At 37.4% G+C, this 15013-nt stretch overlaps 1 protein-coding gene across 1 annotated transcript in view; it reads right to left on the bottom strand.

Annotated features, from left to right (window-relative positions):
* The window catches only part of PTPRD (protein tyrosine phosphatase receptor type D), a 398081-nt gene that overhangs the window by 62429 nt on the left and 320639 nt on the right, over positions 1-15013 (bottom strand). Inside the window, exon 21 of the mRNA XM_065406322.1 lies at positions 5846-5969. Coding sequence (XP_065262394.1) covers positions 5846-5969 — 124 coding nt within the window. The remainder of the gene's footprint in view (positions 1-5845; positions 5970-15013) is intronic.

Below are 15013 nucleotides of genomic sequence, written 5' to 3'. Positions count from 1 at the left end.
GAAATTTCACTAGGGGACAGGAAAATATAATATATTGCAAAGTAGTTTAAGGAACAAAGGGAAGAGGAGAAACTTAGGTGGAGGAGAAGATGGATTGTTGGCATGGGAAGGTACATGGGTTGGGGCTGAGAATGGGCTGATGGGACTAGAAGAGTACAGGAAAGAAATGAATGGAAAGGAGAGGAGATATAGGAGTTCTCAGGGCAGAAGGCAATAGAGAGAGAGAAAACTTTGGAGAGGATAACAGAATACGAGAAGGGAACAGAAGCAGGATGATTGAACAGACGGAACAAGGAAAAGGACCATGGAATGGAGAGAAGGGGAGAAAGTGAAAAGGGAACAGAGAACAGAAAAAGATGGAAAGACTTAGAGCTAGAAGTAGGATCTAGGAGTCAGTGGTGTGGGGGATGTGAGGTTAGGAATAAGCAATAAGGAAGGGGGAAGATGCAGAGAGAGAGAAAATTATCTCTAGGAAAGAAAGCCAGGGCAGACAAGCAAGGAAAGAAGGTTGAGAAAAGTGGAGGTAGGGGCCAAAGAAAAACAAAAAAAGTTACTGTCACTTTCAAATTTTCTAAATTGGTCAACAGAAAGACTCTAGGCAAGGAAGTGGCTGGAAGGGTAGAAAGAGATAAAACACAGAGAGCCACAGATAATAACAGCACAATGCCACAAGTATGACAACAATGCATTCTGATGACGGTGTCATATTGACACAATATTGCAAAACAAGTATTGAAGTGCAATGTGAGGACATCACACTGATAATTGTGTGGCTCTCTGAAACTCAATTTATCCATAAAGCAGTTCTCTAGCTCTTCCAGGGTGAGTAAAGATATAAAGTACAGCACTATGACGTATATTAAAGGAATTCCTGAATGGAAGTAAATATTAATGTTAATACCTAGATGACATACTGTAAATTCATAGTGTTCCTATTAGCTATGAACTAAAATACTGCTTCAGACAAAAACATTTTCAGTTTAATTTTTTTAAAGCAAAATAATTTGGTGGGAAAACAATTTTACTACCAGAATTTACATTAAACAACTAAGGACCAAATCCTTCACCTCTGTGCAAAAACCAAGCCCATGGACATTTTGCAAGGGCTCTCCAGAGGGACATGTGGGGATACACGTGTGGGGGAATGGATGGACTTATCTCCTCTTGGTCTTGGAGTACCAGTAAAGCAACTGTGTCTGCGCTAGCATGGCCTCCCAGCTCTGGTAGCATCTGCAGCCCTAACATATTACTTCACTGAGCGGTTTTGGGTTGTAAGCGGATCCACAGTCCATGTTGTTTACTCTCTCAAAATTCCCTTCAGCTTTGCTGTTGAGACAGCCACTCAAATCTAGAGACAGCCATTCAGCCTGCCCTCTCTACACCCTGTTATCCTCATTATGCATTGGTTCTTCTGTGTCTCAGGCACGTTGCTTGCGGATGGGAAGGGACAGGAAATCACCCTAAACATTTGGTTTTGTTTTATGAACAGAACATAATACAACTGCAGTGTGACAGAGAGCATGAGTAACCAGATTGCAGTACACCGCAGTTGCCCTTAACTGTTCAGTAAGTATTTAACAATATAAATTTGTCAGAATACCTTCTACAGCTAAAGATCATGACCTAAATAGTGAATGCCAATTTAGTGGTAACTGGTGACTCAATATAAAATAAGAATATTAGCAGTTTCTTGCCTTTTTTTCCCCTAAGATTTTTCTTATATGCACAGATTTATTCCAATGCCCAATCTAATTTTAAAGGTGCTAAACTGCCCAACAGAAATAATCAAGCAGTTGTGATATGATAGATATTATTTACACTTGATTTTTTTCAATTGCTAGTATTATGCAAATCCAAACACAGATCACAGATTTTTAGTCTTAGATGCCTCCGAACAAGAACTGGAAGCCTTTTTGTACGTGCATTTGAAAAATATTTTATTTCCCACTATTTTTAAACCCTCTTTTAAAGTTTAAAATTAATTTTCTATTTGTGCTAACTTTATCTGTTTGTGCTTAACAAATATGGGGCAAATTTCTACTCTCAGATTTACACAGATCCATACGTCAGATCTCATTTCTGATCTTCTGTTCCCTTCTAGTACTATAGAGCTTCACCTTCTTCTCTCCGTGTATGTGTCCCTCCCAGACACATCCAAAAACAGCACAATATCAGAGATGAGATTCAACTTGCACACCGGAGCAGAATTCTGCCAAATGAAATTTTCCTCAGACAGAAATTGAAATGAACATAACCAACTTGGGTTTACCTCCTAACATGGCATTTAATGAAAAAAAAATTAAAATATTGCAAATTCAAAACCATTATCCGTTTACACAATATTCAGTGTTGACTGTGGAACTCATTGCCAAAGAAAGTTGTTGAATCCATGAACTTAGAAAGATTCAAAAAAGGGACTGGATGTTTAAAGGTATAACAAGAATACAACAGCTAATGCTAATAAAACTTTTGGAAGAGATCTTTAACCCCACGATTTAGGCCTTAAGTCGATTTTTAACTTTTAGAGATGAGGGAAGCAGATTATCCCACATCTGTCTACAGCTGGGTTCTTAAATCTTCCTCTGAAGCATCTGGTCCTGGCCACTGTCAGAGACAGGATACTGGACTAGATGGATCTTGGATCCACTTCAGTCTGGCAATTTCTATGTTCTTTGTTTGTGCAACAGCATCAATAACAAAGCTATCACAGTTGTGCAAACAGTGCTTGTTTAGGCACTGGACTAGGACTCGGGAGATCTGAGTTAGATCCCTGACTCTCCCTTTGTGATCTTGGGCACATAACTCAATCTCTCTGTACTTCAGTTCTTCACAGGAATGATAAACTCATTAATGTTTGTGAGGTCCTCAAACATTACAGAGGTGGGGGTCACCATACCTAGATAGATTGTTAAGTACTACAGTTGCAAAAAACAAAACACACGTCTGACTGAGACGTTCTAAGCACCTGATGTTATTATTTGGGGATGGGGTGCTTTTTTGTAGCTGGATAGCTTTCTCAATAGAGAATTTTAAAAGAACACAGGGCTGGATCCAAAACCCATTGACATTAATGGGAGTCTTTCAATTGACCTCAGTGAGCTTTGGATGAGGCCCATAGGTATTTAAAATAGTGAACAATGATTCTCATGAGGTTATAACAAATGCAATATATTCCAGCCGCTGGGCCTGACCTATGTGGATAGTGCCACTCTGAAACATATTCCTATAACAATATAAAAGCATTCATTTCCATGGCAGCTTGAAAACAAATGCAGCTGTCAAATGAAATATTAGGTAGCCTATGTATTTTCCAACCAGGAATGTTTATTTTTATTTATAGACTGACAAAACAGTGTAATGAAGTATTGACGCTTGAAAAAGAAACACTTATTAAACAATGTTAAGCCAGTATATTAAATTTAGCAAGTTAGATACATAAAAGAACTCAGACATATATCAATAGAAAATCTCTTCAGAAACCGGGAGTTAAAACATTAACATATTGCTTATTTCAAGTCACGTCATTTTAACACAAGCAAACATTTCAATTTATGTTGCTTTGGTTGTTGTAAATTGAGGTCTGAAAAGTTTATAAAGGTAGGTAAATCACCAGGTTGAGTCAAAAAGCTATGTGTGTGTGTAAGCCTATCACTGATATTTTATATGGCTATAATTATGTTTTATGCACTTAGGATCAATAGCATTTTTAAAGAGTTAGTCTCTTTAACCTCCTCAGGTTATTTATGCCATTAAAAAGGGAAATCAAACATTACAGTTAGCATTTATGTTTTCTCAATCCCTTTAAGTATTTCTTTACCAGGTAGAATCCTTTTCTGCAAATACTACACTTGCAAAAGTATTATTTAGAACTTTTCTTTTATTCTCATAATTTTTATTTTAAAAAGTTAGTCTACTGGGTAATTTGATTAACCTTGTTTAACTGAGTGTTATTTCTGTGTTTTTTTTTTTTTTTTCACATTTTGATCACATCTTCAAAACATGTTAATTTCCAGGGTCACTTGTTAAGGGGAATCTGGCAGGCCTTTTCAAACCCAGTCATCTCTTAATTCACTTATGAGTCAACAAATGGATTTATTTGAAATTAAATGTTCTTCTCTTTTGACAGTTACTCAACTCTCTTCCCAGCCAACATAAAGTGACAAATTATTTTCCTTGCTTTAGAACTAGTTTACTTGTGACTTTAAATGTACTTTGGAGAAAATGGTAAACAATTCAGAAGAGCATCACTGCACAGTGGTTTGGTTTTTGTTTGGCTGGTTTTTATACTATTTACCTATCCTCTCTTTATGAAGTTGTTGTTGTTTTGTGTGCTGAACTACAACAAAGCATGAGAATCTAACCGACAACAGAGACAACTCTAATTTTAGTAAACTCGTTGGTGTTCAGCTAGATATTTCTATAAAGTAATATGAGGAAATGTAACTGACACCACTGAAAAATTTAGTCAATACCAGTTAAATGAGCTCCATAGGTGGAACAAATGTAGGATGATTATTATATGCAAATTTTTCAAGGCAATCATTTAAATTTTCTAATATACTTGAGAAACTGTGTCTGTGTTATCAAAGCGTACAATATGCAGCTGCAATAAATTAGGCAAAGAGGGAAAGCTCAACCAGTGGAATTGTGTTTTCCTTCACCGAGCATTTACTTGGCTGTGCATAGCATATTAGAGAATTGATTACACCTAAAAATACCGTCACTACTATATCCCATGTCTGCAGGTTTGGAGTAGCCAAAGATAAGGTGTTCACAATGTAGATTAAAACACTGCACAATTTAACATATAGAATGTTAAGAATGAAACAACTATGTCTTTGCATACAAGATACAAGGACTGAAAGTCCTCTATAATTTTAAAGCCTATTCAATATACAAGATCTATCAAAGCTTACTAAAGGCAATTTTTATTTTCATTTAAATGGTCCCACTTAAATATGTAATCAATTATATTACTGACATCACTAATACATGGTGGCCAGCTGTGTAGAATAAACTGAAAATCTGCCTTAATTCCAAGAAACAGCTTGGGTAGGTAGTGAGAGGTAGCCAGTGGAAAAAATCTTCTGATGGATAATCTTTACTCCTGTTGTTTTAGCACTTGGGAAACTAGACAAACTGTATAGAGCCCATCATCTTGGATAGCCTAGTTCACTCACCACAGGGAAGCACACTAACATGATCAGATCTTTGCAAAACTGTCTGTCAAAGACAGCTACAACTAAAACCTTGTCATTTATACTACCATGTCCATCTACAGGCAACGACATTTGAGTTTCCAGTAACACAAGTACCTGAAATTCAGTTGTTGTCTGTCAATGACTTCCAAAAAAATGTGTTTAGTTTACAAGTAAAAAGTTGGGTTTTCTAACTGCCAATTCTGCATACTCAGTCTGAGACGAGAAAGCCAAGCTCTGTTCTTTCTGGCTCGTGTGTTATCAGCATCACTAAAGATTTGGCAAATGAAAATGAGTTATCCATTATACTGATAATGTGAGAGCCAGACAAGAAACCATCTCACACTCCCTAATAGTTGTGCTGTTAGGAGTAAAAAAGTAGCGACAATTTTTTGTCAAAAAAGTAAGTAGATAAGACTTGGCATACACACAAGGAGCAGATGTGTTGAGTAAGAAGTTTCCCTCTTGCTATATATGACCTTGTCTAGCTCTTAATGCTTCATGTTATTGAATTACTGCAAATGAACACTGAAAAAGGATGATTATTACATTAATTTAAAGCTATTAATTTAATTGACAAGAAGTGGTAAAATTATTACATTAGCATTTAATATTTAATGAGTTTAAATTGTTAAATAGCTCCTTACCTTCTATTGCTGAAAGTAGAACACGAGAATGGTCATATGCAATTACATTTGCATATCTATTCTTTGGTTTGTTTACTTCCAGGTTAGAATGCTCCCATGTGAACTGCTGGCCAGGGTCAATTGACTTAAAAAAAAAAGAAAAATAATTAGCTTAAAACCACAAAAACATGAATAGTACAGCCAGCAAACAGTACACTCCCAGTTTTACTTTTGCTTTATAAAAAGTCCACACAGCCAGAGATTATTCATATATCACTGCATGACACAAAGCATTTAGCCACAGCCTAAAAAGTACTGCACTCCATCATACTGACGCCTATTGACAGTTACATTTGGGCATCTTCCTTATATAGCCTCTCATTTGTTCTTATATGAAAGAGAAAAACAGGAGAAGCTCTATTTCTACATGGAAGGAGGGACAGAGAGTATGAAATAATATGGACACATCAAAATGGAAATATCATCTAGGGATAGCTAATCATGCTTTCTGAGATTTTAGCCATGTTTTGAATTGTAAACTATAGAAATACATTTTATTTATTCATTAGTTTTCAAATCACATACGGACTAAAAAAAGATTCTGATAGGTTTCAGCTCCACCTGTGTTTTGCAAACATTTTTGCATATGTACTAGAAATGGAATTTAAAAATTATTAATTACTTGTATCATGGTAGCACCCAAAGGCACCAGCTGAGACTGGGGACCCCTTTGTGTTAGGTCCTGTATAATACACATATTGGGGGCCATAAGGGAATATGGTAGTAGAAACAGATTCTTACTCTCAAAATATCTTACAAGCTTATAGATAGTTATACAGCATGCCTGAAGATAAGAAAAATGTCGAACTGATTCTCACTGTCAGACTATTTTAACTAGAACAACTGTGGAAAGATAAGTCGGGAACACTGGAGTAAGTCAATAATATTAAAAGTACTGTAATCTCTCTTGGTTATATAGGTATCATTCATATATCTACATTCAAGATATTTGTCATCTCTCACTGTAGTTAATGAGAATGAGAGAAATATTGATGCCCTCTATATATTTTAGTGTCAAAAAGGTGAAGTTCAGCTAGACAGTAAAACACAAAGCTGCATGGAAACTGTTGTAAAAGCATCTTAGCTGCCCTGAAGAGCTACTGAACACGTTACAATTGTCGTCAGTCTAGGGCAGATCCTTGAATTCACTTTGTTGTAAAACCCAGCCTGTTTACTGACATTAACTTCTACACTAGTAATTAAGAGCAAGAATTTTAAAGGTATATAAACATCAAAAGATAGATGACTACTGGGAATTGGGAGTTAGACCCTCGGTGCTTCTGAAAACCCCACTAGGCACTATCTGCATCTTTAGTGCCTAAATATCATTAAAAATTTGGCCCTTCTACAGTTTTGAGATGAATAATGCTGGAATTAGGGTTGAATAAGTATCTAGAGATCAATGAAACAATTAAGGCAACTATCATTTATTCTCCTGGATGATACTAGAAAGAAAATTTGATCTAGTTACAAGAAAAGAGCCAAGAAATACTGCAATATGTAAAAGAAATGTAGGGGTTAAACTACAATCGCTGCATGTGAAGACTTAACACTGCATTAGGATTTAAGACTTAAAACCAATTAACTCTGAGCTAAGTAATTATTATGATCCAGAAATTACAGATGTCATTGAGAAGGGGCCAAACTCATGAAGATTTCTAGTTACACAAGTTTAACTTTTTATGCTGTAAGCTATTCTAAGGAGCTACTGATCCTGCAGACGTTTAGCATCTTCTTCAGAAATTATTACTCCCCTCTAACCCTTATTTAATTGTTTCCCTTAAGCTATGGTTCAACTAGAGATGTGTCAAACTGCCCAAATTAAATTAGAGTAATTAGACTGAATCTACCAGTTCAAGGATACTGTTAATCCTTTCTCATCTAATTTTTTTTTCATCTGGATACTTTATTTATAACATGACACCGTCTACAGTGCCATTGGGGGGGGGGGTGGAAGAATTCTCTTGATTCCTCTTCACAAACTGTAGCCTGTTGCATCACACTGCATCCTGTCATGTTGGGTTACAATGCAACATAATGAAAACTGAGGTTAAAAGATGAGGCTGACTCCATGTTTGATATATCCCAAAATTACACCAGTTTCTTATAGATCAAGTATCAATTAAAGAGAAGCAGTGCCTTGTCCTATCTGAACTACCTTTGACTTTGACTTTCCCATTAGTATCTATAATTCAGTTAGATTAAATTCTTGGTTCTAAGAAGTGTATCTAGAATAAACGAGCTTGTCAGAGTGAAAACAGAAATTTTAGGAAATAAACTTGACTGGGGAGAGTAGAATAAAATGAAACAACAACAGTATAATTTAAAAAATGTCAGTGTTAATCCAAACCTGTATAATTTATTACATCACCAATCTAGATAAATAAAAGGTCAGGAAATCCAAGTGTTATTGACTAGTAAATAATAGATTACTTATTACTGCTTACCTGAATGGACTTGGCACAGAAAAACCAACTGGTATAAAGGAAACCCTTGTTCACTGGAATTCCAATTCTTCAAGGGAAATTCAGCCCTCTCAACTATCAACACCCACCGCTCTTTCTGGAGGCTATGAAATAGATGCTATGAAAAGCATTCTGTGTTCCCTCTGTGACACTACCCAGCGCAGTTGTTATATTGTATAGAGCAACTGATATGGTTAATATTTACAGAGGTTTCTCGGCACTACTATGCTCTTATGTTTTGGAGGCAACTCTCCCCTGAATGATTCGTGAACTAATTCCATTCCCCACAGGGAATAACCTTAAAAGGGCAGCTACTGGCAGTAAAAAGAAGGTAGTCCACCCATCAATGGTATGAAGTATTCCAAACAAACAGGGGACTCTCTTCATTCCATCAAACATGTTGGCAAGATAGCTAGGGAATGACATACCAAACAAATAAACTGGGCCCTTCAAATATATTCCCCAACCATGATCATAAAGGGGAATATCTATAGTTTTCTGACCATTGAATGGAAAGGGCAAAAACGTTTAGTGACCTACGTGCTATGGTCCATATGAAGAAGAAAGGTCTGTTTTAGGAGCTTTCAAACTGCTTGTTGGAGCTGCAACTTGATGGCATTGAAAATAATGTAGGTTATGTACTAGGCTTACTGCTCTGCTGCTTGTCTTGAAGCTTAAGGTCAGCACCTCTCTATGGCTTTGCCTTGAGTTACTGTAGATGCACTCCATCCAGTGGAGGCTTTTTCAACCTCAAGATCAACCTAGAGGTGACTAGCTCTCCATCATTAATGCCCATAAGAAATTACTCATCACATGGGTCTGGCAGGGGACAGTTTGATTTTGTTCTACTGGAGCACAGCTGCTATGAGAAATACAACCGCCTATATTTTGAAGGCAGGTTTAGTAAGACAGGAAGTAGGCTGATACAAAGTTCAATCTCAGAAACAACAAGTTTTTGGTTATTTTGTCCAGAGAATTGTGGCAATGGAAAGAGATTTTAAAAGAACATATTTTACAAGCACACTTCTTTTAAAGTAGCCTACTAACCACATATGTTTTCACAGAACCCAGTGGTATACTAGCTAACTAAATTCTGAATAGGTACAAATGTTTTCCTGTTTTTAAAAAGCTTTTATATAGGTTGGGGAGCAGTCAATGCCATTAGCTTTGCTTGAGAGGCTCTGCAGATCACACAGAGATAATGACAAGACACAATGAATTTCCTTAGTTTAGATGTATATTTTACATTTGATGATAAACAAATGGGCAAATATAAATAATGGCTAGATTGTAGTTTTATTGCCTGCCCTGTGTAAGGGGTGGCACATAGCTAGGAACTATGATTCCATCTATGGCTTCCACCGTGTTCCATGGCAGAAGTTACACAATACTAGCAGTAGCTTACTACCCACCTCCCACCACCTGCTCAGCTGTACTGGCTGGTGCACTGGGAGACAGAATCTAGCTTCCATGCCCATCTGAATGGGAGAGAGGTACCTAGTGGGTGTACTGAACCTGCTTATCCCTACCTGACTGGACCCCAGATCCTGTAAGGATATGCAGGAGTGTTGGGTTGGGTTGCCTTACTCTCCCTTTCTCACCTATGTGGCCACACTCACTGGTCTATGATTTGGCTCTTAAAAATCCTGCCGAGCCAAGTTGTAAGTTAAGATCCTGATGTCCGGATGAACTGGACAGCACTCATGTCAGGGTGTGTGTCCAAAGATGATTTAAAGTTTCCCTCTCTATTGGCTGGATCCTGATGCTAACTCTGTGCATGGTTGGCAGAGTGCTCTTAGTTGTGCAAATGACCACATGAAGCTGAAACTGCAGTAGGAGATCTGACCAGAGTAGAGTGTCTCAGCTACACTTTCCTTCTTCTGGACAGCTTTTCTTGTTATGCTGGCAGCAGGGATGTGGAATGAGATCAGAAGCCCCATACCAACTCTACACCACCAGAGAATCACCTTTGTACTAAGGATGAGCTTCTCTGTGCTGGTTTCAACAACCTTGGGCCTAGTTTCTGCTGGCAATGCAATGCAAACTGGTCATTGCCAATGGAGAATCTATTTTTTTTTTTTTTACACAGAAAATATTTTTATATAAGGGATACTTTTAAATAAATCAACCTGCTCTGTCTGGGCTTATTCCTTGGATTATTATTTTTGTTTGGTGAGTCTAAAGAATGCCTGAACTTCATGTTTAGCAATCAAATGGAAGATGTAGTTGAAGCACTAAACAGAAACAATCTTTAAAAACATACAATTACTGTATAGTATTGTATAGTATAGGAAGGAAGTTTGGAGCCACAATACTTTTCTTTCACCCACGAAAGCTCATGCTCCTATACGTCTGTTAGTCTATAAGGTGCCACAGGACTCTTTGCTGCTTTTACACATCCAGACTAACACGGCTACCCCTTTGATACAATACTTTTCTTAGTTGACACAAGGAATCTGGGACCTGATTCTCTCTTTCTCTATACCTCGTGTAGTGATTTACGCCAATGCAAAGTGAGAGTAATACTCTTCTATTCTGATTTTGCAGCATTTTGCTGTCTCTTTGCATTGATCTGGATGACTACACAAGGTGCAGGGCAAAGGATAATCAGGCCCCGGGGTCTTAACAGTACATCTGTCCCACAAGAGATTTTCTATCCTGCAGAGTGAATTCTATGAATATTAATAAGTTTCTGTAAAATACGAACACTCCCTTCCTGCAGGTCACATAGCATATTAATATTCCAAGACTGTACCCTTTGTACTAAATCACATACAAGGTGTGGTGAGTTAGGAATGGAGGTCAGTCTTCTCACTCATTTCCACTGGCCACTGTCAATTTGCCTGGAACATTATTATAATACTAGCATACAAGGGAGTGGAGAAGAAATCCTCTTTGCAGGCTGCCTGTAGAAGAAGTTGTCTGACAAGCTTAGAGTCTCTCTAAATTGCTACTTATTATTATTCTTTATTATCTGTATTTCAGTAGCACCTAAAGGTCCTAATCTGGATAGGGAATCCATAGTGCCAGTTACTGTAGAAACAAATAAAAGGACACAGTTCCTGCCATGAAGAGCTCACATGCTCAGTGTCAATGGATGAGGTCCTCACAGAACACAGACTAAAATTCACCCCTTCCTGCAGCTTTGGCTGTATTCTGCAGCCCTAGGAATGTGAGGTAAGTAACAAAGACACGAGGCAGGACCACACCACAAAAAGTTCAACCAAACTTCTCCTCAGACTAGTTTAGTTCCAGGGCTTCTCCTTCCCTCTTGCTTTCTCAAGTCCCAATTTAGGATAATGCAAAAGGACCTGCCAAATTTAAAGGAATACTTGAATCCCATTGCTCATGCTGGCAGCTAAGCACATGCTTAAGTGCTTTCCTGAACAGGGCTCTTTTAATGAATCAGGGTTTAACTTCAGAGACTGACTCATTCTTTTCTCTTCCTGAGTCACTTCTAATATGATCCACTTTGTTTGGCTACAAGGGAGAGTTAGTAGAATAGCTCAGAACCTTCATGTAGGAACCTTAAACCAGCAACTTATCACATCTAGATATTAGCAGTTACAGTTTCAAATGGATTTTTGAATGACTTGTAACTAAAATTTGACCAATTTTCTTCTAACGACGGAATCTTCTTTGACTTCAGAGTAAATCGTACAATTGTCAAGCCAAAACTATTTTCATAGCCAAAGTTTTAAGAGGCTAAAAACAGAGCTCACGATAGAGTCTGGCAGGTCCAACTGGGGAGCTAAGCTTGAATGCACAATAACTTTAGACAGACAGACCGACCGACTGATAGATAGATGAATGACAAAATAGCATCCAACTGAATGTCAGTGAGTCTCTAAGGCATATTCTTCTAGAATATGACAAGATTACTTTCTGTCATTTGGAGAGGATGTTAGGTAGATGGGTAAAGCATCTGTGTTTTTACCTCAGAGTAAAAAGATTCATTAGTCAGTGGGTAGAGAAAGTGTAATATATTCCTCAGCATAAAACGATCCAGGACTTTTCTGGGACTTCCAGGACAAAACCCAAGAGAAAACATGGGATTTATTAGCTGAGTGTCCTTCAACCCATTGATTTCAGACAGCAATGTAGAATAATTGTGAACTATTTTTTTCTGTTTTGAATTGACCAATACAGTGATTTGTCTCTCCAACTGAGCCACTTTTGTGTGACTTAATTATGAACAGGACCTTAATAAACGAAAGTTTTAGTGAGGAGTGAGAGGTGGAAGAGGCAAAATTCATGCCCCTCCCCCCTTCTTTTAAGATTTTGTGACTTGTGAGGAAAAAATGCATAAGGTTTTACTTTTCCCCAGAGCATAAAAAGCTTTATTTTCTAGCATGTATTTTATTAACTCCGTATTTTATTTATGATCTGCAACCTATAGGCTGACACAGCACTAGTTTTGTTTATTTTTAGGGGCTCCACATTCCCCAGTAATTAATAAAGCATTCCATTGTCATGGCTTGGTCTTCCACAGCCCACACCATGTCACCAGCTGCAGAGAGAAATTCTTCTGTGTCTCAATAACTCAAGTCACAATCTGCTTTTAAAGATCCTGGTTTAGTACTATCTCAGCTACCCCACAACAGCATATTTCATCCCCTGGGAGAAGATGGGCTGTGAAATTTTGGTTCAGTTGCTTCTGATTCTTTATCTCTGTTGCTATTTAATTGATCAAAAATGAAGACAGGCAAGATGGACAGCAGTGTTTTTTGTGTTTGTTTTTTGCCAGATAAAGTTATATTTTTGCAGTACATGTTTCCCCATATCGTCTGATTAGGAATTCATCAACACATTTTGACTTAGAAAAGGGCTATCAATTTGCACCATCACTGTTCTCAGAGAGACAATTTTTGTCTTTCTGTTTTTGAAGAAATGAAGGAGCTTGATGCACCGTGTTTGTACCTTACACCTCCTGGTTTCCCACATTAAAAAAAATAATAGAATTTCTTATCCTATTAGATGGCAAAAAAAACCTAATATAAACATAAAACTCGACCAAGTGATTTTCAGCTCATAGTTCTAATATCAAGATAATCATTGTCAGTTCAAGATAAAAAGAAACAGTTTACAAATATGTCTCAGGATGTGGGTTCTGAACTTTAAGTAAATAAATACATTTAATTAATTGATCAAATGTGGAGTTGGGCATGCCCACTTTATTTGTGATTGGCCAGTCAGATTTAGTAGCTCAGTGTATTTAGTCTTTTGCGTGGCTCACATGCTTGCTATTCAGCACGTCACCAGCTCAGAATGAAGTAATGATGTATTGTATTGGCTCTACTCATCTAATTGCAGGAGACACACTGTCCGATCTTTTTTGGCTGTACCTATGGTGCAAAAGTACACTGGAAATTACTTTAAAATCTAAGATGTCACTTATATTTTTCTTTTCATACTTGACAAGTAAACTAGAAAAGCAGCAGAGTAAACTGACAAACATTACTAGTTTTGAGACTAAATTATAGGATTCCTCCCCCCACCCTGCTTTCCTTCCCTCCCCCCAGAAGGTTTTCTCTCTCTCTCTTTTTCTCTCTCTCATTCTAAATGGCAACTCTTTTAAAAATGTTAATACGTAACAAGTTTGAAATATTTTTGGACACTTGATTGCATTTGGAGGACACTGATAGGAATGTGCATGGATTCTTTACTTGTTCATTGTAAAAAAGGAGTTCAGCATTTTATTATGCCTAATGATAATGGGAATTTATAAACTATTAAATAACACTTCATGTATAAAGCTTATCTTCAACTGTTTGATTCCTTCCTCCCCCCTCCCCCCCGTCACTCCCCAATGCTTAAGTGATCTAAAGCTGCTTAACAATATGAAAAAAATCAAAGAACAGATGTCTTTGTCGGCCATTCACCAGTTGTATAGCAGGATGTGTTCATCACTGCAACATATTATACTCCCTGTGCACTTCTTTATGATGAAGGGCCAGATGGCTTAATCCATTGATTAATATTTAGCTCTGCATATGGATAGTTAACACAATTTCTGTCAAATCCAGGTAAATAGACCTAAACTGTAATTTACTTTTCCCTTCGAATTCCCCGCCCCTCAGTTGCCCCACCCGCTCCCAAAAAGAATTGTTTTGGAGAGAGAAAGCTAATCTACATTTCTTGGGACTGAACAGCCATGCGGGAACAAAGGGTGAGTATATTGGCAGACATCTCAGAAGTGTGAAAGACCAATAACTCATGAATAACAAGTTGGCACTAACAGTTTTAATGAGTGCTCTAATGGTTTAATGGATGGTACTTTAATAGGATTTCTAGTAGATTCATTTGGAAAGCTTGTCTTCAATAAAGCTGTCATTAACAAAGAACTGCATATCTTCACAGCATAGCTGTGTAGTACTGAGGCTTTGTACACATGAAATAACGATATCTGTAATACTGTTATTACCATCCCATGCTTTGATTAATCTTTTAGCTATTGTGTTATAAATGGTTGTCTGCTGGAAATGGGTCTGCTCTGTTATTGTGAAAAGACTTGGGAGTGTTTACAACAGTGATGCACCATCCACTAAACCAGTTTGTCACTGGAAGCTGGTATAATGGAAAGCGGCTGTTGGAATCATTTTAAACTGGGAAAACAAAACCTGCTTATGGTGCTGCTTGTGAAGTAATCCACTAAGCTACTTAT

The sequence above is a fragment of the Emys orbicularis genome, chromosome 6 (assembly GCF_028017835.1).
Source record: "Emys orbicularis isolate rEmyOrb1 chromosome 6, rEmyOrb1.hap1, whole genome shotgun sequence".
Taxonomy (NCBI): Eukaryota; Metazoa; Chordata; order Testudines; family Emydidae; genus Emys; species Emys orbicularis.
The sequence above is the reverse complement of the archived record's forward strand: the minus strand, read 5'-3'. Positions and strand labels throughout refer to the sequence as shown.